The following is a 26,721-nucleotide window of genomic DNA, read 5'->3' on the forward strand; positions in this document are numbered from 1 at the left end:
GTAAACTTTCCATTTCATTGATGAAAGCAGCCTGGTTTATGCTTCATCTGTTCCCTGTTACCTCCTGCTCCCCAACGGGCTTCAGCAGGAGAGAAACGAGAGCTAAGCTTTCTGCTTTTCCCCCACTAAGCCTTGTCAAACTTCTCAGCAGGCAGCCAGGAGCCCCAGGGCATCATGAAGTCAAGGCTCTTTCAGGGCGGGGGTAATTCTATTTTTCTGCCCTTCCTCCAGGGGATCTCCAACTCCCCTGCTGCTCTACTAGTGCCAGTCTGCTTAATCTGAGTCTGTTTGAAGAAGGCAGCAACAGGGAAAAGAAAAGTTGGAAGGACAGACATGTTGTTTCCAGGCAGCTGCTTCTTGGGATCGATGTGAAAAATCAAATCAAACCCTCCTCTAGTCTCAAGTTATGGTACATCCCCTCCAAATAGCCAGCCAGCCTGGCAATTAGCCTGTCTGAGGAGGTAAATTCATTTTAAGTAAGGAAGGCTGCACACTTCATTGTGAAGGAAGCAATGCTCTCTCAATCAGTGATAGCTGGCACCTGCATTTCTTACTGGCTTTGGGATGTTATATATAGTACAACAAATGACAGAGACACATGGCTGAGACAGATTTCAGGTGCTCAGGTACTAAAGTGCCTGGACTACATAAATAGGCTTCTTTTTTTCTTCTCATTGTAGGCAGAAGTGCAATCCTGTGGCCTGGCGTTTACTAAGCAGACAAACTGCAGATGATGCTGCAGTCAGGAACAGAAACCTAGTGCCGTGGAGTTACAAGAGACTGTTGTGCAGGCTGGTCTTGTAGCTAGATCACAGGACACACAGTCATTTGATTTTAATTACCAGAGGCAGTGTGGTCCAGTTGTTAGATTGGGCCTCCATCAGAACTCACGGGCTCAATTCCTGGCTTCATCATTGATTTGCTTTGTGATTTCCAATCTTGCACTTGGCAGTGCTTCACTTTCAGCAATTGTCACAGTGACAGTTCTCTGGGATAGTGTGTGTGCACAGTCCCTCTTCACAGAGTACATTTGAAAAGTGCCATTGGTGTTCACTGCTCCTGTTCGAAGGAACATTTGTGAAAGGACAGCAATGCACAGTTGTTGTCCTGTTGTGATAAGAGTCCTGAACTGGCTGGGATAAACTGGCCAGCAGATCCTGGGAGTCAGCAGCTGTTAGGGGACAATACACCTGCTCCCATACCTACCTCCAGTCTCCCAGCAGAGTGGCATCTCAGTAAATTGCCACTGATGGACCAGAAATGCCAGGAGTGCCCTATAAACATTTGGATGGATTCCTGATGGTAGGTATATTATTAAGTTTGGGAATCTTGTTGAATGACGTAATATAAAGATCATACATGGATAAAGCCCAGTTTTCCTACCATAACTATAAGCCACAGTAAAATGTGTTACACACAGCTGATTCCTTTATAATCTCTCATACGCTAGTTGCTTGATGTAACAATGGGTAACACTGTTCCTTTGCTAAAGCTTTAACAAACCTAAGATCTGATCCTGCAAATACTAAAGCAAAGTAGAAACTACTAGTGTTTGCAAGTTTGGTTCCACAGTTTCTAGCCAATGGTCCCTTGTATCTACTCCCTTATAATGTGTCACCTTGTATTTAGCTTCCTGAAATCTGTAAGGCTCCTTTCAGCTGACCACTATTTGGCATGATTTAGCGTCTCTGTGGTTTGATAGTCACACTTATCGTGTCTCATACACACTTCCATGCCATATTAGCCATTTTAAATTGGCAGCAAGACAACTTTAGGACAGCCAGCATTTCAGCAATATTCACTTCCTCAGCGAAGAAGGAAAAAGAATGGGAGTGCTAACCATAAGATCCCTCTGACACAGGAACCAACCGTGGCTCCCAACTACAAAAAACACCATGGAAAACGGTGCAAAGGATTCTGAGATGTATCCAAGGAAGAACCAGTGATGACACTGAAGGTGGGGTTATGGTTTGAAAGCCTTTCAAATAGCATATTAAACATATCAGAAGCCTTAGAAGAAGCAAACAATCCCAGCTGAGCAAGTAATAAATAGATTGAAAAGACAACCTAGGACAGAAGCATCATTTTATTCATTTATTTTAAAAATGACAAATTTAACACACTATTTTTAAAAAAGGGTAAAATATCAAGATGCTGAAAATAAAACTACAAAGGAGGCATCACAGGGCTAGTCAGTATAAAATACCTTTACAGTTTAAATGCTCGGCAAATCTGTACCAATTCGTGTAAATCAAACAGCACTTGATACAGCCTCTAAACACAAAATCCTTTTATCACTTTGTTTTACCATAGCACTGGATAAGAAAACACAACGATTAAAAAAAAGTAACACTTTTAAATTGAAAGGTAACATTACAAATACGATATTGCTATAGGCACTGGTAAAATGGTTTTCTTTGAACAAATAGTGCAGTGCCATGCTAAATAGCAGTATTGAGAACTCTGCATAATTCCTTTTCAAACTATACAAACCTTTTGGTGTTCGTGAAATTAAAACTAGCTATGCTGGTTCCCTGGTACTGCCTGGCTGACAGCCCAATCTATTGTGAACTCAGGCTGTAACATCGGGGCTTAGATGGGGTAAGATGAGGGGACAGGCAGTAACAGTATACTGCACTGAAAGTAGGCTCTGGGTAGCTCAGAGTACTCGACCAGTGCAGTTCCTTCAGTGGGTTTCATTACACTGAAAATGAGCCAAGACTTTCAAACTTGGGTGCTTCAAGTTACATCTGTCCTTGAGGTGCTGAGCACCCACAGCTTCCATTGAAACCAACAGGCACTATGAGCACGCTCAGCACCTTTGAGAATCAAGTTATTTGTTAGATGCTTATGCTGAAATCTCATATTTGAAAATTCTGACAGATGGGTGTGGAGGGTGGGGCATGTGGAAGAGGGGAACAGGCAAGGACAGGCCTGTCTTTTCACAGAGGACTGAAGTCCCTGATCGCTGAAAACGGAGATTGAAAACCAGATAGTCTTTCAAATGAGCATCACCCAGAGATCTGTATTCTCCTTTCCAGAGCTCGTCTCCCATTTTGCTCCCCATCAGAAAGCAGCCTCCCATTTACATCCTCAGTTACAACCAACACCATCAGCTGTCCACTCCAGGGCTCCTAACCGTGTTGGAAAAGAATCTCAAACACAACTTGGGCAAAATACATGGTTGAATCTAAGCAACATAGTTCAGTCTGAGCAAGCTTGGGCTACAAACCCTATTGAGAGGTTTAGCTAGAGACCTGTAGGAAGACCGAGGAGGACAGGGAGCAAGTATGGTATCTGCTCACATGGTTGTTTAGAAATAAAAATCCCTGCGCACTGCAGTCATCTGCAATGGGTTAGCGACAACCTCATTGTGCCCGGTACTACAGCCCAACCCTGCTCAGGCACCATGTCCACATGCAACTGCATCTACAGCCTGTCTTGGCATCCAATGCACAGACCTTCAGTGTCACTTGCACTCTTCTGTTCTGTAACACTGAGGAGCAAGGCCTGATCAGACCACAGGGCACCCAAGTCCTCCGCGAGGAGGGAGCTGGACTGCGTCAGAATCTGTTCCCTGGCCTTCTATAAAAAGAATAAACCTCAGGCGAAAGGAGGCTGTTGGGCTAAATCAGCAGCAAGTGAGGGCCACCCTGAAGTGGAGCTTCACCTTGCAAGCTTTCTGTCCTGATTAAAAAATATCCACATGCTCCACCACCCACCTTTGCTCCCTCCCCTTTTGGCACACCCAGTTAGTTTTAGCCCCCCACCCCCCATTGTGTGGGATGCCCAAGATCAGCAGTTCCTTTAGTCAGGGAGCAGTTCTAAGCCCCAAGCCCCTGCATGACAGACTGTAGGGAAGGGAGAGATGCAGTTCAGTCTTTTGTTTCACTAGGGAGTCTCCTGTTAAAATTCACCTTTAAAAGCTGTCGTGGCGGGAAAGGGTTAATCAAACATATCCTCAAACATACGCTGCCCCATGGCTATATAAAGCTCCTTCTCCTCTGGGGTCATTTGGGCCACCAGCTCAGGCCGCTGGCTCACTTGACTGTAAGAGAACGGACGTCCGGCCACCATGACAGTGGGGTCCTCTGCCACCACTTCAAATTCCTCCTCATCCTCTTCATCCTCGAGGCCATAGAGTGTAGCTGTGGCAGCAGGCAGGCGGGGTGGGGATTCCTCCTCTGATTCACTGGTATCGCTCTCAGAGTCGCTGGCATTGCCGCTGGCTAAGGGAGCAGCCCCCCCGACACCAGCTGCAGAGACAGAGGGGGTTTTCTTCTCATGGATAAGCAGGGCACGCATCACCTCCTCGTTATCGTCCAGAGTCGCGCGGCCCTCCCCACGTTCCTGAAACGCATCCATATCTTGACCACCTGCAAGAAAGCATAAAGGAATGGTAGGCAAGTCATCATACCGATACATCATGCTGGCCATTAAGGAGGGAGCATGATGTGCCGGTTAGGGCAGCCTGCAACTGGGGGTCAGAACTCCTTAGTTCTAGTCCCAGCTCTGTCACTGACTGTACGGCCTGGAGCAAGCTGTTTCCCTTCTCCACTGCTTCCTCCCTGCCCATCTTAAAGTCGAGAGAGTTATACTCACCCAGCAGACCTCAGAGCAGGGCGAGGCTTAACATGTGCTAATTGCTGACAGACTATGTGAAAGGTCTATAGTCATAGTGGTTCCCAACCCATGGGGCACAATGGGGGACACCCCACTTGCAAGAGAACGGCAAGTTGTTCTGTATCAGAGAATGCAGCAAGAACAGGTCAATTCCAACCCTACCAATCATCTCTTGCTCACCTCTGATCGACCCATAATACCAGCCTCCATCATCTGCTTGCTCATTTTCAAACAAGCCCCTTTGTGCTGTCTCCCACGCTGCCTCACATGCTTGGGAGCAGCAGCGCCCCATAAACACCCACAAAGCTACCTCATTATCCACCTTCAGATCCTCTCTCAAAACTCTCCTTGCTGTGATGCCTACAAAAACTTGACAACAGTTAGGCTGCTGGTGTGCTGAGGCCGCTCCCTACCTACTATGCTGATGACTTGTACTCCCCTCTGTCTGTAGCCATCTGCTGTCTCTTGTCTTATATTTAGGTTGTAAGCTCCCTGGGGCAGGGACTGCCATGTTGTTCTGTGCTTGTACAGTGCCTAGCACACTAGGGCCCTGGTGTCACCATAATATAAATAAAGGTATTTGGAAGAGGACCCTAAGAGTGGTATCAGAAGAGGAAGGCAGCCAAGCAGGAACCTTTTGGACCCCAAAACAAAAATGCAGGTCATTTAAGGAGGTTCAATAATTACCTGGCTCTTGGCTTTACCTTCCCCAGCAGCACTCAGTGTGGTGCATCATTTCCTTATTTCAGGTTGAACCTCTCTAATCTGGCACTCCCTGATCTGACAACGTCCGTGGTTCGACATAGGCACCAGCTCCGTGGATGCTCTGGGGCTGGAGCACCATGGGGAAAAATTAGTGGGTGCGGAGTATCCACGGGCGTCAAGCTCCCCTCTTTGCCCCTCTTGTGCACCGGCGGCCCCACGCTTACCAACTCCTTCTCCTCCCTCCCAGCGCTTCTGGAGCACCGTGAATAGCTGATTCGTGGCCTTCAAGCTCCGGGAGGGAGGAGGAGGACCTGGGGTTGGCAGCTGGGACCAGGGGCCAGCATCGGAGCCCCCGGCCAGGGGGCCGGTGGCCGGAACCCCAGGTGGCAGCAGGGCCCCCGGGCGGGGGATCACGCTGGGCGCAAAGCCTGGGGGTGCTGCAGCACCCCCCGCACCCCTACTTCCTGCGCCTATGGAGACCGATGGTACTCTGCATTGACCTCCCATGGTTTGGCAAATTCTCTGGTTCGGCACCAGTTGGGTCCCGAGGGTGCCGGACAAGAGAGATTCAACCTGTAGTGTTTTTCCCCTCCTTACATTTAACTCTCAATACGGATGGTCCCAGGAATGTTCTGACTTCTCCACTTTGGGACATGCACCCAAAGAAGGTGGAGAGCCATCCTTCTAGGAAGGCAAGTGATTTGTCATCAGCAACCGGGCCCTCCCTCTTCTCATTCTGATTTAGACCCTCAGAGCAGGTTTACTGTGTAAACTCTTAACATTCTGCCTCAATATGAAGGATAACCATTTTTGTCCAGATTGTGGGGCCACAGGAAAGCTCACTAGAAAGTAATTTGCAGGCTCTGAAGCTGGGCTTCCAAATACCAATGCTGCGTGGCTAATGATGCCATTGTTTAGAAAGCCAGCTGCCCCGGAAAGGATTCAGACAAAGAACGTCAATTATAAGAAGTCTCAGTGCAAGGCAGGCACCTAGACCCAGAGATATCTGGCAAGCCACTTCCCCAATCACATCTTTGCACAGAGAGCAGTAGTGTGTTAAAGGAGGTGCCATGGCAGGCAGCGCAAAGGATCCTGGAATGTATCTGAGTGCCAAAGGCATAGTTACAAACCAATGAGCAAGAAGAAAGGTCCCGTTAGGGGAATGAGGAACAGGTGGGCAGAAACTCCGTTTTTGGAGAACAGTATCTCAGGACTGGTCTGTTAGTGAGTGAGCACTGTGGTCCCAGTACTACTCTGGCAGTACTTCTTTTAACATAGTACACCCTACAGGGCCATAAACTATACCCATCTTGGCTCTACGGAAACTTTTTGATCACTGAGTAGAGAAAAGCAGGGGCAGTTTTCCTTTGAGAGTCTTTTTAGGTTAATAAATATAAATGTTTAGCTTCTGGCCTTTAATTAAGATAAAATATGAACATATAAACAAGGAGGAGTGTCTTGGAACCTTGAAATTGCACCTGTCATGCAGGAAAAGAAAGTTTATTACAGGAACTTGGTATTATCAATAAAATTAATCCGGCATGGGAGGTGGAATCTTAAAGCCCCTTGACTGCATATGCAACGCAACATGCAAAGGGTGTATAAAAGGGCTGCTATTTTTCAAGCCAATTTCCTCTTTGTAGCCTGGACTCTCTTTCAATCTGGGACTTGTTCCCTAGCTTTACTTCACTTGTAGGGGATTATAGTGCCCCAGGTGAGAGACGGACAAGACAGACACATACACGCATTGCAGTAGCGTCTTCTGTACTGGGAAAGGGCTGCATTTCTGTTAAGTAATATTTGCTGTACAATCACTGGAAGAGTATGATAGTGTTTGAGTACACAGGGTGTCTACAGTTCAAGGATTCAGAAATAGAATTCTATTAAAAAGAAGTCTTTCTGAGCTTTTTTTCTGCGTAAAGCTCTTATCAGATTTTTATGTTTGGTGAGAGCACTGTGAGTCCACCCAACACTAATAAACCTGCAGGCAGACTGAAAAAATGTAGAATAAGAATGGATTTTAGGAGCCTTATGTAAAAATAAGGGATAAAAACTAGGACAGATTCCCCATGGCAAACTTTTTCTACTTCACCGAAAGACTCTGCATGTGAATGATCACTTGAGTTGAGCTGACTGGATTCCACCCTCACACGTTAATGCCACTTGCTCTCCCTTTCCTGAAGAGATGGAGCCTTGACCTTTAGTCCAGTTTCATCTATCCAGGTTCCAATACCATGCCCAGCACCATAACTCCCACTTGTCCCATAAGTTTCCTTAAAAATGAAACAGAAGGGGGTGTTTCATCTTTCCCCATAGGGAGGCGCAAACTGATGAAGTTTTTGGTCATTCCCAGGAGCTAAGACTAGGTTGGAACTCAGTCCCACAAGAGAGAAAAGTCCTGTCTTCTCCACTGATGCATCCTTCAACTGTTTGACTGTTTCCTGGTTTTATGGAATGCTGCTGTCAAAAGGTGGTTCATTGTCATGATAAGAGAGGGGGTGGGTCTCAGGAACTTAAGGCCAGCCCCATGGTGGACTTTGAGTATCAAGACAATCTTGAACTAGACCAGCGGTTCTCAAACTGTGGGTTGGGACCCCAAAGTGGGTCATGACCCAGTTTTAATGGGGTCACCAGGGCTGGCTTAGACTTGCTGGGGCCCAGGTCCAAAGCTCAAGCCTCACCACCCGGAGCCGAAGCCCCACCGCCCAGGGTCGAAGCCAAAGCCATTGACCCGGGACGGCGAACCACGGCCAGTGGGGGCGGCGATCGGCCGAACCTGCCACGTCAGCAGGTAAATAAATTGGCCCAGCCCGCCAGGGTGCTTACCCTGGCGAGCCGCATGCCAAACGTTGCCGACCCCTGTTCTAGAGACAAGAGATCTTCTTTGTGAAAAAACACGATAGTCCCTCTCAGTGAGAAGTGCTATACTCTAGGAGGTTAACCAGCAGTAGTCCAAGTTTACTGAATGATTTACAGCCCAGAAGGGTTCTATGAATCATGACCTTGTGAAAATTCTTTGTGCTGGACTTTAGCATCTAATGATTTCTGCCGATGCCCAAGTTTTCTTCCTTCCATCTTTTTCTGTCACACGTCATCCAAGAACCATGGAAATCTGTGTGGGTGGTGTGGTGGCAGAAGGCACTCTGGTGCCAGACTGTGAATAGCAACATTCAGGGTGTGGTTTTAGTTAATACGCTTTCTATAGGGTAAACAAAGTAATGTACAAGAGAATAAAAGGGAGCGCACCCTAAAAGTCATCAGTTAATAAGGCAGAAACACACTGCCTGACCATAATCACCTCAAGCTCTGGTTTTGTCAGATATCTGCCTGAACAGGGTTAGCCCACCATCCGCACCTCCATTCCCCTAAAAAAATCTCCTGCTGTTCTGTTCCACTCCTGGGGGTTACTTTGCAGGAAAAGGAAGATTTTAGTGTTTTGGATTTAATTAAAACAGAAGCATCAGAGAGATTCAATACTTCACTTTTTACCATGTCCTATATGTCAGAAACTAGCACATTGCATTAAGATTTCAGTAGCTCTATACAGGCAGAACTAGAACGAGATTCTCTTCAGATTTTTTTTTTTTTTTAAGTCTCTGCTGGTAGCCATTCTCATTGCATTTTGTCCTTCTTTGTGCTGGGTTTTTTGTTTCTGAAAATAAACACTTTGCTTTTGGGATCTTGGTTACATTTCGCCATCTTCTGAGACACTGCCTGTTTCATTTGGTGTTGCTCACACAGCTCAAATGGTTGTATATTTCAATTGAATCACCCTGTTAAAAATCTAAAATGGTCTCCATTTATTACTTTTTTGTTTTGGGCTTTGAATAAGCTTTTCAAAGCAGGGACTGTCTGCTACTGTGTTTGCACAATGCCCAGCACAACGGGCCCACCATCTTGACTGTGGTCTTTTGGGGATATGACAACAATAATAAAAGCACAAACTAACGAAAAAGACTGTTGATGGCGGATAGTCATAGGAGGAAGCAATAACGAGCAATCCACTATGGTGACTGATTCTCCTAATGTACTCACTCCCCCTCTTCCCCACACTCTCAAGATGCGGTTCTGATACATTGTTCTCCGCATACAATAGTTATCTTGAAAATCAACAAATAACCAGTTACAGAAGGGGAGAGTGGATACGTGAACATGGCATATTCACTAGTAGCCGATTTGGTGAGCCTTATGCTCAGCACACATACAATTTGAGTTTCATTTTCCATCCATGCCCAATTGGTAACAAGCTTTCCTGAAGAAGCTGAAAAATCTTTCATCCAAAACCAAACAAGTCATAATGGGCCAGAACATCTGTCTTTGACGCTCCCGGAAAAGCTAAGAAACAATTAATATTTTAGTAACACAATCACACCACTGTGGGCAACTCAGCTTTACTGACATGGGTTTCAATGCTGTGCCTAGTAAATCTTGTTCTCTTACACCTGCCTGGCTTTAAATGGCAGATGAAAGATATAACAGCATAACAGGTTAGTGCTAAGATGCCAGGAGCAGCAGCTGTACACAGAAAGGGGCAAAAATGTTCTCCCCACTGTAAGAATTATGCAGCACTTCTCCCCTTTTAGCTTTTCTTACCATCTTTGATCTCATCTGGGTCATAAGCCCCCTGCACTGTACTTTCCCGCAGCCAAATTGGCCTCTCTCTGGTTGGCTTCCCTTCATTTGTTGACCGATTAAGATCCTCCTGGTCTTCCATGCTGATGACGACATTCTGGGTGTACAAGTCCTCGTATGATGGCCCTTTTGTTGTCCATGCTTCCCGATGGTATCCACCTGCTAGGCCAGCTGCCCCTGCAGCAGCAGCAGCAGCAGCACGTTCTTTGCTATGTAGAAGTCAAGGGGATAAAAAAAAAGATACCATTCAGAATTAGTCCTTTTCTGTATAACAGACGTTTCCTGTTGTGATTTCCAAAAAGAGCCCAGGGAATTTAGCCACATACCTCCTATTAAAATTAATGATCTCCCATGATATGCTTGGAGAATCTCAACCCCCATTTCTTAACCATGTTGCCAAGCATTTCTAGACCAACTCTTTGATTGAGGAATATAGGGATCAAAATACTAGACAATCTCAACTACACACTGTGATTTGCAGGAGAGACACTAGAAGGCAAGGAGGTTGTTAAGCTCTGTGAATATAATTACGTAGGAATAACAGCCAACCTGGTTATATGCCTGAATACTCTGAAATGAAAGTCACATCGATACACTACATGGCCCTTGCCAGTAGCTAGCTGGAAAAGTATTTATTTGCTGTTACACCATAGTCTTGTATTAAATAAATTAAAACACCAAGGTTTAACCAAGTGGGTTGACCAGATTGGAGTCTCATAATGCTCAGATGTGGGGATTCTTATTCATAGTGCTTATGAGCGATTAGACAAATTCACCTTGGAAAACTAAGTTGAAATCTCAGCTCTGATCACAAGTGATAATGAACTTGCAAGAACAACCTGGTGAAGTTCTATGGCCTGTGTTATACAGTAGGTCAGACTAGATTATTTTAGTCAGGGGCTTGGGGGAAGGGAGAGGGGGTTTACAGGTCAACAATAGAGTGGGGCAATGACTGAGATTTGGTGGAGGCTGTTGTCCTAACCCTGAGTAACAGAGGGTGGGAGGGGGGCGGCGGCTGAAAGTCAGCATTGATGGTTATTGGGCGGAACTGGGTGAGTGCCCAGGGCTGGAATAGCAAGGGGCTGCTCATCAGAATTTAGCACCAGCTTATTTTCTCAGTTGACCCATAGCTAAATCATTGTCATCCAGCTTCCTATCTGGGCCAGGAAAATGCACTACTTGGATCTGAATAAAGAGAACATAGAGCTGAATGTCCTCTGCCACTGATGGCAATGAGCCCAAATTACCTTCGCTATCTGGTCTTGTGCTCTTACGTGCATAGTGAGCAGGAAAGGCCACAGAAAGAATCTTCCCATTTTCCACTTGAGGGAAACCCAGGGTGAATGAACTGCTAGGCTAAAGTCGCTCAAAGGAATCAACAGATTCAATGGAGAATGCACCCATCCACTCTTAGTAGATCTTGCAAGCATTTTGAACACTTTATATAGTAAATGACATCAAAGGCTGCTGACAGATAATAAATATGCACGGGCACCACTCTCCCTTTGTATAGGACATGATCAACCAAGCATGCTAATGCTGTCTCTGTACCATCCCCGGGGTTGAATCTATACTGATAGAAGATCCAGGTGAACCTAGAGGTGTTCTTCCATGATCTTCTCAATAAGATTCCCCAAAGAGGGAAAGTTTGAGAGAGGGTGGTAATTGGGGAGGTCATTGATATCAAATGTTTGTTTATTAAGCAAGTGTTTACCCACTGCTTGTTATCCTAATTCTATTCTATTCTATTTTGATGCTTAAAGGTTGGTCCTGCGAAATTACATACACATGCCATCATTTTACTTGCTCTGGAAGAAAATAATTGTGCACTCAAATCTCTGCCAGGAGCAAGAAATATTTAACCTTTCAACCGCCAGGTAGGTGTTCCAGGAACTACTAACCATACACACACAATATTTTTGTATCTTTACATCTTATACAACATACACACATTCACAGAATCAATGACTTGTGTTTCTTTCCTAGAGTCAGCCTGATCAGGAAAAAACAACTTGAATTTCTGAGCAAGCGGGAGAAACTATTTTATGCATGCAGATCACGTATGCAACTTAAGGAACCACACAGAGATCTTCTCTCAATTTGTATTACTTCAAATACTGGTACTTTTCAGTTTTCAAAGAAAGGCATGTGTTCTGTGAAAAGCACCAGTCTCCTTCCCCCACAATAAAAATCAGCAACCGTAGAGCTTCCCTCACAATTTTATGTAATCCACTTTCCTATAATACACAATGCAAAAAAGCCTCCCTCACCAGGACTGCAGCAGTGACATTTAAGTGTTCAGCAGGGTCAGGGATTGCCTTGTCAATTCAAAGCCTCCTTTCCCCTATGAAGTTCCATTTAGTTGTGATATACTTATCCAGTGATGTCAAGGACAATTTTTTAAAGTAACAATTCTTAAATAAAAGATACCTAATCCCTGTAAACTAGATTAAACCATCTCCTGCAATGTGATTAATTTACAGGGAGTAATGAGTGATTTAACTTCTTGGTATGCCCCAGGATAACCAAAGCCAAGAGGGTTTATGTCTACAATTTTACCCCTCAATGACTAAGTAAATGGCTCCATTTTCTTCCTTGTTTGTACAACAGTATCATCAATTATGCTGTTAGCAGCAATGATGCAGCCCCTTGAGACCATGGGAGTGGGGATTTACCTGCCGCTATAAAGAAGCAGTGCCTTTTTGTTCAGTGTCCCTGCTATGGAGAAGTGAATTAAATACCACTGAACAAAGACAGAGGACCAGATGCTCAGCTGCAGCGCTTGGAACAGAGCTGAAGAGAGGGAGCAACTCCTATAACAAACTTTCCATCTCCCTTGATTCTAGGGCTGCTTTGTCCCCTGGCTCACGCTAGGGATGCCCTGAACTTGCCTGGCTGCAACAGCTCCTGGGAGCTATTGTGAAGCTGGGGATCGGGGATTAGGCAGTAGTGTGGCTGGCTACACTGGCTCTACGCTGTCGGTGGGTCACCTTACATGGAAAGTCCCCCAGCATAACTGATTAAACCGGCTTTAAGGTTGCACAAAGCATCTTCAGCAGGGCTAGGATATGGCTAAAAGAAACCAATGAGCAGAGCTCAGATAATAAGTATTTAAATCAAACACAAGTTTTGCATCTCAACTGTTTGTAGAAACTGAAGAAAAGACAAGCATAGAAAAACTGAGGCTCTAGAGTCCAACAGATGTGTATGGTAATTTAAGTACATATCTGCGATTTGCATTAATGAAAATTAGGTAACTCTCTCATGCTATTGTTTTTAACAGCCTCCACTAAAAGATATATGGACTCACAGTCTTTGGTAGTGTAATCGCAAAAGGTAGGTCATTCAGGAAATCTAGGATGTTACATTACACAAAGTGCTGGTATTTTAAACAAGAAAAAGTGGAGGGGAGATTAAATGCAACCCATCTGGAAAGCCACTGGGGCTGGTTTATGAAAAGCAGACTCTTATTATGACACTTGCATGGGACAAATTCATGCTTAGTAGAGGATTTACAAAATATCACTTAAGTCTGTCTAGAAAAATCTAAGTAAATGATTTGACCAGTCTTGCAATGGAGATGCATGACTGTTAGACAATTTCCAGTGTAGACAGTGAGTGCTAAAGCTCTCCAGAAGACACACAGAGCTATTTGCTCCTGTGTGAACAGGAAAGGCAGAACATTCGGAAGATTTTTTCTTCAGTAGCATCAAATGTCAGTTTTACCAATGATTCCAGTATCTCAAGACTCTGTAAAATGGAGTAAATAAATAACCCAGAGAGAGAGAGAGAGGTGTGTGTGTGTGTGTGTGTGTGTGTGTGTGTGTGTGTGTGTGTAGGGGTGAGATGGGGGAAAGAGGATATTCTTTTTTTAAATTTCACTGTAGCACTTTTATGCAATTAGCTGCTTTGAATTAACAAGGGTTAATAAATAATTGAATCACTCTACGTGCTGAAGCTAGTTGTGTTCAAGTAACCATTTAAGAAGCTGCCTATTTATTTTGTAAGTCTGTGCACAGAGTAATTAATCATTTACAGTGGGTTTTTTTTAAAGTATTTAAAAGCCACGTAAGTAGGTGCTGCTGTTATTTAACCATTATTCATGGGACTGCACCAGGCATTTGCTGTGTTAATTTTCTAGTCACAGAGATGAAGTAGCCATGCAGAGGCTTGAAAAAGGCCTGTTTCTCTCATTTGAGGTGGTTATCCCAAATGTGTTAGTCAAACTACAGAAACTGGTTTTAAAGCAAAGTCTAATGATTAAGCCATAGGGTTAGGAATAAAGGCGCCGAAAATTCTACTCCTGTATCTGACAGTTTGGTCTTGGACAAGTCAGTTCCCCTCTGTATATACCTTAGTTTCTTCATCTGTGAGATGGAGAACATTAGTTAGTTCATATCTGAGATCCCTGGCTAGAACGGACTAGACAGGTTAGTCTGCATGTAAAAGAAAGGAACCTGAAAAACCAACAGCATTATATTCAGTGGGGGCGGTTGCTCCAGTAGTGTAACTTTTTTTCCGGGTGTGCGTAAGTCTTTTTTTATAAATTGAAAATAGGCAGAGCATACAAGATTTCACCGCAGCTGACAAAACTGACAGCTCATTGCATTTTTCTATGTTATTTAAATGTCATCTCTTTTTGCATAGTTAGAAATCTTCTGAAGGATGCAGTTTGGTTTCTTAAGGCTAGGAAAATATTAATCTTAGAGTTCTTGATTGTAACAGGTCTCTCCCTATAAAGGTGTGTATCAAGTGGGGGAAAATAAGAATAAAAAAGATACTCATAAATAATTTCTTTGTAGAAGAGTTTTGTTATAAGTGGGTTTGAAAATGCAAAGTGTGGAAGACAGTTAGTTTAGAGTTTCAAAACCTTCATAGAAGCAAAAGGTGAAAGAAAAGATGTTTCCAATGGAAAGAAGACAGTAAAACAGCATGGGGCGCCCAAAGTGTGTCCTGGAGTCCAGAGGCTGCCTACAGAGCTCTGTAAAGTGGTCACAGCTCTTCTCTGAAGTTAAAGATGGTCTTGGAAAACTATGTGGTCTCAGCTTCTTACGCAGCAGCTATGTATATCCTCCTGTGGGACAAATAGTCTTATTAAAAGGCAAGGGCAGCTTCAGTCTGCTTTGTTTTATGGCAATTGTAGACTGTAAATCTCTTGAGGCAAAGATTATTTATCAGTGTCCTGCATTGCTGACCCTGAACAAACAAGTTATCAAGATTCAGGCAACGATATGGTTAAGGCAGACAAACATGCAATATGAAAGTAGTGTGGCTGAAGAGGACTTTGTACCCATTCCCACCTCTGTTTCAGTGCAGGAATCTCTGTGGGTTCTGGCTCAAGGATTTCATAGGCCAAGTTAACGTCCTCTGTCTCTCGTAGCAGTGCGTAGATGGGCTCAATCTGCTCGTTAAACCTTGCCACAAGAGTCCGTGCATCCTTTTTGGGCATCGCCGACTCATCCTCTTCCACTTCATTCTGACAGAACGTACAGCGGAAGGTTCCTAAACAGAAAAGAAGTTGCTAAGCACTAGAAGAATGTCAAAAGGCCCACATCTTTATGCAGCATTTAAAGAGAAGTATTTTACAGTTCTCTTAGATTGAAACTAAATAGCTTTTCTCCTTGGGACAACTTTCTTCCCACATATAATGTACCTGATTATTATTTTAACCAAATAAAGTGAGACTTTCGATGCCATCCAGTGATGCAGAAAACTGGTTAGGGTTTCTCTGCAAAGCCTCTCTCTCTCTGCAAAGCCCTAAAGGATGGCAAGTTGCACCATACAGACATATCCTAGCATTACACATTCTTTTCCTTACCACACATTTTTAATGGCACTGAAATATCAGTTTCAAGATGTATTTTGGGATGGTCAAATTTAGGGGCTTGCAGTGTCTGAAGAACTTGCCTTCATCCCTCTCTAAAATAATCTTGGGGGGAGGGGCGATCACTCAATTTCATTCCATACTGCTACTAAAAACAGTGTTTTTAATGCTCGCATTCTACTAAAAGAATAACCCACTCCCTCTCCCTTTCAGTTGGTAGTAATTTTCTCCAAAAATTTCTTTGAGTCAGACATTTTCCATGCTTGGTCTCCAAACAAGGACAATTTTTCTTTATCTCTTTAAAAATCTGTTCTGTTAGTTTAGAGTTACTTGACTATAAAGAAAAAAGGGAAAAAACTGGTCTCTTGCATTCCAATTAGAAATGTTGTGTATGTGTAACTCAAAAAAAGGTCAGAATTTACTCTAATTTAGATTGTTTCGTAGACCATCACGAGCTAAGAAACAAGCCAAGGGAAAAGGAAATTGGTTCAGCAGCACTGAAGTTACATTTTTTTTTGTAAGTACTTCTGCAGTGGAGGATTTTCTGTTCCATTTCACTTGTCAATCTGTGGCTAAGAATTTTAGGGACGCACATTTACAGTAGGACTTTACCATCCAGCTCAATATTAGAGTTGCTGCAAAACCCGTTATCTCACGCTACACTTGCAGCGATGCGTAGGAAATTCAGGTCCTCCCAAATCCTAGATGGAGAAAGTGGTGCTACTTACCTAGAAGATTAAATTGAGGGCTGAGAGCAGAGGCTTTTGGATTTATCTTTGCACCTCTACCACTAACTAGTTGCATTATTTTGCCTTTATAGGACAAACATTTAGTGTAGCCTCACAATGCCCTATGAAGAAGGTAAATATTATTCCTTGTCACAAACGGGGAACCTGAGGCATTGAGAAGGGAAGTGACTTGCCCACGGTCATGTGCAAAGTCAGTGTCAGAATCTGGATAGCTGTGGGGATGGGGGACAGGAAAAGCAGCATGGTGGATTTGAATCTGAATCTGGATTTGAAGCCACAGCTTCTCACTCCTAGTCCCTTGCCAATCGACTAGATTAAAGCATCTCAGAGGCAAGTAATTTCCCCCTGTTCTGTTTCCCAATCTGTGAACTGGGAATAATATTTACCTGCTACCTCACTGCATTACTGTCCCCAGGGCTCTCTTGCTTCATGAAAAGCTTGCACACTATTTAATAGCAGTCTCATTTGTTGACTTGTCAAGGTGTGTAGGGAAGTCAACTCATCTGACAATGCACATGTGTACCAATGGCTAGATCACTTACACCATGTGCAAACTCAGCCTCTGGGTCAACTTTGAAGAGGTAAACTTGGGCAGGTAGAGGGGTCAGAATATCTGCCACACTGCACTGGAAGTTTCCTAAAGTCACAACTGTGTAAATTGTTGTACATTAACCATTGGGTTCTAGATTCAGATGATGGGGACATTGTCTCCTGGGGTCTCATGTTGCTTCCAACATATATTTACCACATGAACCTGGGGCTAGTCACTTTATCTCTCTGCTTCCCCAAATGTAAAATGGGGATAATACGTACCTAGCTGTTTCACAAGTGGTTGCAAGAATTAGTTAGTACTCTGAAAATAAGACACTACAATAAGTGCTGTTTATTACAGTAGGTTCAACCTGCAGCACCTCACAGGGATTTCTAAATTTTTAAAGTTTGTTTATATTTGTGAACTTTTTCTCTTTGTACTGTGAATCAGGGATGGCAGATCTCGGTCTCTCCCCCCACTGCAACCTAAACAGACACAAAATTAGTGTCTTATGTATAGCCTACACAACGTTTTCATTTTTTTGCATTAAAAACTCTCTCTCTCCTCTACCCCCAGAGTTTTTCCTAGACAGAAAACAAACCCAATAATGTTTACATTAAAGTCAACTTTTTGAACTCACGAGGTCATTTTGAAAAAATTGACAAAACAGGCACCTCAGCCCTTACTTTAGAAAGTTAACATTATCTGCATGGGAAAGCAAGAGCTTTGACAGTAGTGGCAAAAGACGCTGAGTGAGAATGGGAAAACGGTGGCTTTCTCCAGCTCTTTCTTAATCCAAGCATAAAGCACTATGCTTATTTTGTCATGCTATAAAAAGCACCACCACTCATGCATAAACTGCACATTATATAAATTTGTCAGTCCAGTTAAGTTTTAAGTCACAGTTTGATCTCATTCACATTCCACATCTGAGGCCATCAGTACCCCTGAGTTCACAGAACAACCTGAATAAGTCTAGAATAATTAGCAAGATTCAGCTCATATTATGAGTTTATTGACTGGAGAGTGGTTGACTGCAAGCCCTACAGAAAAAGCCCGGTTAAACATTTCTTAGGTGGCTCAGGCTTTTCACACTTTCACTCACGAACCCCTGGCGTCTTAACTAAAGATTAAAAACAGTCAGGACAGCTCCAATTCAAAGCACCTTAAAAAAAATAATCAGAGTTAATGCAGCTCTAATTTAATAGAATTCTTAAAACTAAGGCTGATTTACTGCAACTTCTCCAGGGCTCTTAAGGAACAAAAAATAAATGTCAATATAATGAGCTACGTAAAAAATCTGGAGAATGATTGGAGCGACAAGTTTCCTGCAATCGTGCTCAAGTTTTTTGTGGCGAGGCAGAACTTTACAAGAAATACCCACATTTAGGAGCAGAACTGAGCAGCTAGTCTCAAGTGCCGCCCATCAGGACAATGCTGAAAACCTCACTTGTGGGATGTTAAGAGATCACAAAATTACTATATCACTATTATACATCACTGCCTTGAGATATTGCATCGCAACAACTTTGATACAACTTTCTGCCAAACATGCATTACAATGTTGTCACATAGGAATTTGTCCCATTAGACAAACTTGAAATAGTGGTCACTCTAAGGTCAGACATTTTCAGACTTGCACCATTCCTCCTGTCATCCCAACAAAGGCACAGTTTTGCTTTTCCAATCAGATGCTGTCATGCAAACCAAAGTGGTCAGATATCCTGGCCGGCAAGGGTGAGCCTAGCTTTAAAAAAAAAGAAAGTGGTCAGTCAAGAGGCTTCGAAATGTGAAACCAGAAACAGATGTCCTCCTTCTTTCCCCAGCCACCTTGCACACACTCATTGCACTTCTGGTACTCTATGGAAATCTACAGTGTGTAAAAAGATACCGATCTGAAAGAGATCAGAATCGTACATTCCTAGACTTGCAAGGGTGAACAAACTGGTGAGTGGGTTCCCCAAGGCATACTACAAGTAAGCAGCACATCAGGTTCTGAAGTGTGCAGGCCAGAATATTCAGTCAAATGAAACCTAGCTAGCAGGGACGGAGTAAAGGGAAGAGTCAACAGCTAAGTCTAAACATTATACTAAGCACATAATACATGAACATACGCATTGTATTAGCTATACTTTTATTACATAAAAACCTATATTAAAAGAGTATTAAGGTTGCAAAGTCAAGTACCCAAAAGTTAGGAGATGCCAGAATTAAAGTTGCCTGTGCAACCTTAATTCAGCCCCCTTTTGCATATACCTTATGATACAATCTAATTACATGATCACACACTATTTTTCCAACAGGACTCCGGCTCATTCAATACACAGGATGGACAGTGTTCACTTAATGAGCAATTATTCAATATTTTGTTTTATTCTCATTATTCAATGAATGGCCCCAGGCCTTATTTACTGCACATGCTTCAAACCCTGCTCTAAAGACACAATTATTAATTGCCTCATGGGCTTTTCTGTGGTGCTCATCACCATAGTATCGGAGTGCTTACATTTTAATGAATATATTTTTACAATACCCCTGTGAGATAAGCAGATATTATTATCCCCATTTTACAGATGGGGAACTGAGGCACAGAGATTAAAGTCAAAAGTATCCACTAATTTTAGGTTCCCAATTTGAGATGCCTAGGACCTGATTTTTCAGAGTACTTAGAATTATATAGCACTTCATACGTTCAAAGCACAGCTTCCATTGACTTGAGTTGCAGCTGTGAGCGCTCAGCACTTCTGCAAATCAGACTTGAGGCTCTCAAGTCAGGCACTCAGAACCTGAGGAACACACAATGAGTGAACACTTGTGAAAAGTTCAGTTTAGGTGACTTGCCCAGGATCACGTAGGAGCTGTGGCAGCAGCAGGGTTAGAACCTGTAACTCCAAGGCAGCGTTCAACTGCCTTAACTCTGAGACTGCCCTTTCCCTTCCTGGAGTCCCCTGCCTCATTCACTACACACCTTCCAACTTTTGCAACAAATGAAACAGGGGTCTAACAGACAACAGCCTTCTTCACTATGTAACCCTGATTCATCCCCAGAGCAGGTGATCCTGGGAACTGAACGAGGCAGAGGTTCTCTGGAAAAAATAATATGTAATCATTAATTAAAGACTGTATCTTAATCTATACACCCAAACAAGGGGTTGAATTAAGGATGCACGGGCAACTTTAATCCTGGCATTTCCTAACTTCTGAGTGCTTGACTTCGTAAACTTAATACTCTTTTAATGTAATTTTTTGTATGTAATTTCTATGGTTTTTAAAAAAAGCAAACTGAAAAAATCAGAAATTCCATGATGGGCTCTGATAATGACACACACATCCACACGGTTCATCAGAAGGTTGGAACCTATAGCTCCATTGCAGTGGTTTACTGCTTGAGTTAATGGAGTAATTGATAGGATGAAAACCTACTACTATATGTGGACCAGCATTAGAGGGGGATGACACACTTTGCGGTCAGCAAACATCTGTGAAACCTATGGACAGAGGAATGGTGGGACTCAGGATTCTTGGGTACTAAGCTCTGGAGGGGAGTGTAACCTAGGGCATACACTCTTCTGCCAGTAACCCCAAGTTTGACCCCTTCTGTTCCCTTCGCTCCAATTTCTCCCTGGCGTAGTCTCATCCCTTCCCCACTCTTGGCTCCTCACATCAGTGCCATTCTCCTCATGCAGCCAGGCCCAGTCTCTACTCCTCAGGCTTCTTGTCACAATCTCCTTGCCCAGCCACTCCCAGTACGCCACCCCATCTCCCAGCTCTTTGTCCAGTCAATCCCAGTTTCCCTGCTCCCAGCTTCTCACTGGATTGGTCTCTCTCCCCCATGGCTCCCAGGAGCCCCCACCCCTCTGCACATGTTCCCCATTCCAAATAACACCCAGTCCCAATCTCAGTGTCTTCCCCCCTCTCTAGCTCCCTGGCCCAGTCTTTTTGCCCAGCCAGTCCCAGTTCTCCCCACCAGATCGGTCTCTTCTCTCCCCTCATCCCTGGTTCTCAGCCCCGTTCTCTTTTCCCAGTCAGTCACATTCTGCCACCTGAGCTCCTCGTCCTTACTGGCTGCCAGTCCCCATGTCCCGTTTTTCCCCCCTGGCTCCCAATCTCAGTCTCCCCCCAACCATTCCAGGTCCCCTCCTGCCCCCCTCACCAAAGACAATTGTTTCAATCAACTCTCCCCACACACCTCAAAAGGTCTAGTTCTTACTCCTCTGCAGGGAATCATTGAGAGCATAGCAGAGACTGGCCCTCTGCGTTCTGTTCAGGAGCCAGGATAGACCAACAGCAGCCCCAGTTGAAACTGCAGGCGAAAGTCCTGCTCAGCCCAGGAAGGCACATGAATTGAATCTTCAGGGATTTTAGCTGCTACAAATCTAATAAGTCTCTACTGAGCATGTGCAAACTGCATTTTTTTCAAAGGTTTATAACCTGGCCAAATTTGGGTGGATTGTCACAGGAACAGCAAAAAGGTACATCTGAAACAAAGGCCACCCCCTGCCAGATTTCAAGTCCCTGCTCCAAAGCATGGGGACCCCACCATGGATTTTTTTTTTTAATACAGGCAAAACAAGTATTTTTCCCTAGCCTTGTTCTTGGACATGGGTGAACTGTTTTGGCTGTAATTTTCCAAAACAATTCAGCCTGAGGAAGACACCCAATATGGAAAATCTTAAGCCAAATGGTTGCACTTTGACAAAGTTATAAGCAACTGAAAACAGGCTCTTACGATGGGAAATGTTGGTCACCCTTAATTATAGGCAATGCTACCAACACTGCCTATAATTAAGTTCCCTTCATCTCTCATTGATTTCCAGGGTCTAGAAGACCATTTACCACAGCTGCCACTGAAGGCATCGCCTTCCTGACTCATTAAGGAGGGGAAATGCATCTCAGTCACAATAGCTTCTGGATCATTATTTACGTACCACATATTATAGTTTGAGGGAGTGGAGGGCTGGAGCAGTGGTCTGGAAGTCAGGACTCCCTGGTTCTAGTTCCATCTCTAAAACTGACTTCCTATGTGACCCTGAACAAGTTTAGTTAAAGTGCCTTAGCACTGGCCTGACGGACCATCTGTAGGGGTGAAAGTATTCAGTCTCTGTAGATCATTTAATTCTTGGCCTCCTGCTAAGACTTCTCTGACAGAGGGACCAATTAGTGCCTGCTGTGTGTTAGGATGATAACACCTGCCTACTAGAAACTGGAGCAAGAGGGGAAACGGAGGCACATGGAGATTATGTGATTTGCTCATAAAATATCAGTGGCATAGTTGGAATTAGAACTCCGGAGCTCCTAATTCAAGGTGTTTCATATACACAAGGCATTTCACATATCCCTCTGGACCCCCCAGACTCCCGGCCCTCTATAAACAAGCCCTCGTGATTGTGAGGAGAAAGCATCAAAATCGGTCAGGATGTGGAGCATTTTAGGCTCCAGTCCTGAGGCTATATGGTCTCTATTCCCTTATATGTTGTTGCAGCCTATATTCCCCTTTTGGTATCCCATGGCCCTAGACACGTTTGCATTCATGGTTCACTTCCAAAAAAAGCAAGCCCCTTTTGGCAATAATGTGCAAGGTGGTTTTTGTTGTTGTTTTTGTTTTAAATAAGCAAGTTTATCAGAATCTCATCATATCCAGTTTATTCCAACATGTATTAAAAAAAGGCAGTTACAGAGAACACTATTTAGCATAAACCATACTAATGCCACATTTAATCTTTCTGAAACAGATTTTATGGTCCACTGGATCTCAAATTCTTGAGGACATTCTACTGCCCAAAGCTGATTGCAGCATTAGCTCTTGAAATGTGACATGAGAAGAGCGTGTATATTTTTATATTAGTCTTGTCTGGGGCTCTAGATATTCAAATGCACGTTACTGCAAGAAGCTCTAACTGTTATAAACACCAGGCTGTGCACAATGAAGGTTGGCATCTAGAGAATATTTGTAATCCAAAATCCTGGATAAAAGTCACCTTGCCAATCTCACCTAAAATGCATAGGCTTTCATCATGACACTTACAAATACTTGTTTTAAATTTCTCTCACCTTCAAATAGAATGAATTTCACTGTGACCAAGACATACTACAGAGGTTAAAGACAGTGATGGGGCAAGGCCAGAAGAGCCTGGAGACATCTGAAAATGGGGAGGTGAAAGTGACACATAAAAGGTGCTGCTCAGAAGAGCATGTGAAAAGCATTATGGATTTAGTTCAAAACCAGGTAGGCAGGTCAACAGCGCCTTCCATGAGAAACTGCCACTAGAGCAAACAGGGGCAGTGTGTGAATTTCCCCAATGCACATTGGTTCAGACCTGCAAAGGGGTGGGTGAGTGCAGTGAAGCCACCATGCTGCTTTTCCTGTCCCCCATCCCCACAGCTATGCCAATGCAAATAAACCTGACCTGCAGCACCCTCGGCTTATTCCTTGGGCTTCTCCTGAGCAGGTACTACCCAATTATGTGACAGATTTAGAATATGGATTTTCCCTCTAAGTAGTAAACTGAGACCAAACATTTCATTTGGGACTTAAGCCAAGGTTGAACCCAGGTAGTGAAGGGCTGGTGCATTAACCCACTGCATTACCAAGCCCCTATTATTTTGAAATATATGTAACAGATACTGTATTTAAGGGCTTGCATTCACTAGAACTATTTTTGACTAATACTCACCAGAAGCGTGTTCAGGAAACACCACCTTCTGGAGGGTACAAATCTACAATTTCCCAGCATATGAAAAGCTCTCAGAATTTCCCGTCTGTCCTTTTAAATGAAATTCATTTAAAAATAAATAAAATGGCAACTATACATCAAGAGGAGAGACAGACATGCTGCATTAGCAGCAAGATGGTAAGAAGATGGTAATTTATAATTGCTGTTAATCAGTGTCTCACCACATCCAGAGTGAAATTTCACTTAACCAATACATATGCTTATGCATTATGTACTCTCAATTTCAGAAACGTGTACATCCATAAAGGTGAGGGACTGGCAGTGCTGGAAACAGAAGGCCTCCATTAAGCCACAGAGTGGATTTTAATGAGGCAGTTCAGTGCACGTTATCTCAGAGCATCAAACAGATGCCTCAGCAGCTCTTGTTCTTATTGTTAAAGCGTCCTTAAAATAATAAAAAACATTTAACATATACAAAGTACTGTATCTTTTTCAGAGGATCTCAATGTGCATGATAAAGGGAGATATGTATCCCCGATTTATGCACAGGAAAACAGAGGCACAGATATGTTAAGTAGCTAGCTCAAGCCCACACAGTGAGAGAGTTAATGGCCAAACGAAGATTAGAGTTTATGATTTCTATGCCCTATGCTCATCTGTTAGACCACACTGTTTTTGTGTGTGTATGTTGATTATTTAAAGAGATTTACTTCTCCTTGTTGCAGCTATTAGAATTCCCAGCTCTATGAGCTTTCATCGCAAAGCTATTTGAGCTTCCAATAGAGAACAATAAATAAAAAAATTAAAAATACAATTCCCTCCTCACTACAGTAAACGCCAGTTAAATGAAGGGTTTCAGAGGGGAAGTGTTATGGATGTGGAAAGGATTTGCATGAAACACAAAGCCTCATGTACACACAAGGAATCTATTTAAGAACAAAGAGTGAAAGTGAAATACTTGTCTTAAAACAGTCTCTAGGCACTCATCTGAAAGGCTTACAGGCCAATGTCAAAAGCCTATATTTCCACACCACTGCTTCAAAAAGTCGCATGCCTCAGAAGTCTGGCTTAACCTGCTGACCACAGGAGTTCAAATAAGAAGGCTAGGTAGAGGAAGAACCCCAAGATAATGCTTTGTTTTTAATATTCTATTTATTAGTATTTCAAGATTGGCCAGCACAGGAGAAAAGAACAAACGTCTTGTACTTATGCCTAACCACATTCATATTCTTGTATTTAATTTGTTATTACAAGGTACAAAACCTCCACTCCCCAGCAGGTTCTGTCCTGAAGGGAGAGCAAGAGACATGCTGCTCTTCAGCTTACTTTTTCCTCCTATTTTAAGAACGACATACACTGGTGGGCACTTAAGGAGAACCATTCAGCTTTTTTCAGCGAGTGGTTACTTAGGAACTAAGAACAGCCATACCAGACAGACTCATCATGGGCCATCTGGTCTGGTATCCTGTTTCTCTGCAGTACTGGAATAGACCAGTATTAATATCCTTTTCTTCCTGATGCACCAGCTCAGACCAATGGACCATCCATCTCGTCCAGATGTTTCAGAAAGTAGCTTTAAAAAAACAACTCAGTGAATCCAAGTGTGTAATACTGTATAATGGGAGGACATTTCTCCCTGACCAAGCTGGGATTCAGTTTATGCTGAGAAACATCAGGGCGGTTAGCACTTTTGTATTTGCTAGTGAAACTCTAAATTCTATTCTTAGTCACATAAAAAGTATTTTAAAATTCATTTTAAGAGAGCTACCTGTTATATTTCACCACATGCAACCTTACTCTTGTATTGGGATGGGGTAACTAGGAACACCCAAATACACTTCGATACTTTTACTGCTTCTCATTATTCTTCCTCCTTAATTCTAGGTGTCTTTAATGTATCTTTTCACATGGCAGCCCTTCTCCTCTCCTTATGTACACACCTGTCATGAATCTTTTGTTGCTCTTTCCTTGATCACTTCTATTCCTGATGTATCTTGTTTAAGAACCCTCATGCAGCAGATCCAGTAAGTGTAATGTGAGATCAAGACAAAAACAAAAACAACTCAGCCATATGACCCCAACAAAGCTCTACAACTACGCAACTAGGCTAGCCCAAAACTTTTTTGCATGTGTGGTGAACAAGAACAAGAGTAATTTGGAAACTGGACTGAAAATTCAGGCAGTATGCCACATCACACAGTAAATAGGCAGTGGCTGGTAGGAATGACATCCCTCTCAGTGCGGAGAATAGGAGCAGATGGAAAGAGAGGGTCCAAAGGACAGATCTGGGTAATTGCAGAAAGGAGCCAGAATTGTTGTACAAGAGGAGGAAATTAGAATGATACAGTTACTACAGACTGTTTTTAAAAGTGGACCAGAAGAGGGAACCTCACTCATTCTAGAGCTAGGAACGGGGGGAGAGAAGGCAAGGGGGAAGACAGCATGAGAGGAGTACAGGACAGACTGGGCTTGAGCTGCTATCCAGAATGAAAGCCTCATTCATGGTATTAGGAAGGGTCTCTACTAAAGCTTGGACTGGCTTTATGTGCACATCTCTCCACACTGTCTCAGAGAAAGTAACTGTAGTGTTTTACTTTCTACCCATCACTGTGGTTGTCTTATTTTTCCTTTCTGTTGATTCACAGAGTGAGAGTATTATGGGACTCTCCCCAGGGACCCAAGTAGAAGATAGATATGAGCTATGGACACATGGGTGCTAACCATAACACCTCTGACCAGCCCACCCATGCTGCCTAGTTAAATCAAAGGTGCAGGTTTCAAACCTTGTTCATCTTGCCCAAACACAGTCCCTCTATATTTGGGGCCACCTCTCCTTTCTTGACCTTGATCTCTATTGTACAGTGGAGTCGCATCATACACGCATTTAACTTAAGCAAATTCAACTATACGCGCACAATGAGCATATGCCCCGGAGTGAGCATGAGATGGGAGATGTGAATCTGCTGTTCCCTCAGTCAGTCT

The 26,721-nt window shown here is 43.4% G+C and overlaps 1 protein-coding gene across 1 annotated transcript in view; it reads right to left on the reverse strand.

The window, feature by feature from the left end:
• Window positions 1-2,071: 2,071 nt before the first annotated feature.
• Window positions 2,072-26,721, reverse strand: part of GTF2E1 (general transcription factor IIE subunit 1) — a 99,121-nt gene continuing 74,471 nt past the window's right edge. The window contains exons 3-5 of the mRNA XM_065410297.1: window positions 15,261-15,462; window positions 9,922-10,169; window positions 2,072-4,376 (exon numbers count right to left, since the gene is read on the reverse strand). Of these exons, the coding sequence (XP_065266369.1) occupies window positions 3,946-4,376; window positions 9,922-10,169; window positions 15,261-15,462 (881 nt within the window). The 3' untranslated portion in view covers window positions 2,072-3,945. The remainder of the gene's footprint in view (window positions 4,377-9,921; window positions 10,170-15,260; window positions 15,463-26,721) is intronic.

The sequence above is a fragment of the Emys orbicularis genome, chromosome 1, assembly GCF_028017835.1.
Source record: "Emys orbicularis isolate rEmyOrb1 chromosome 1, rEmyOrb1.hap1, whole genome shotgun sequence".
In the NCBI taxonomy this organism is placed as follows: domain Eukaryota; kingdom Metazoa; phylum Chordata; order Testudines; family Emydidae; genus Emys; species Emys orbicularis.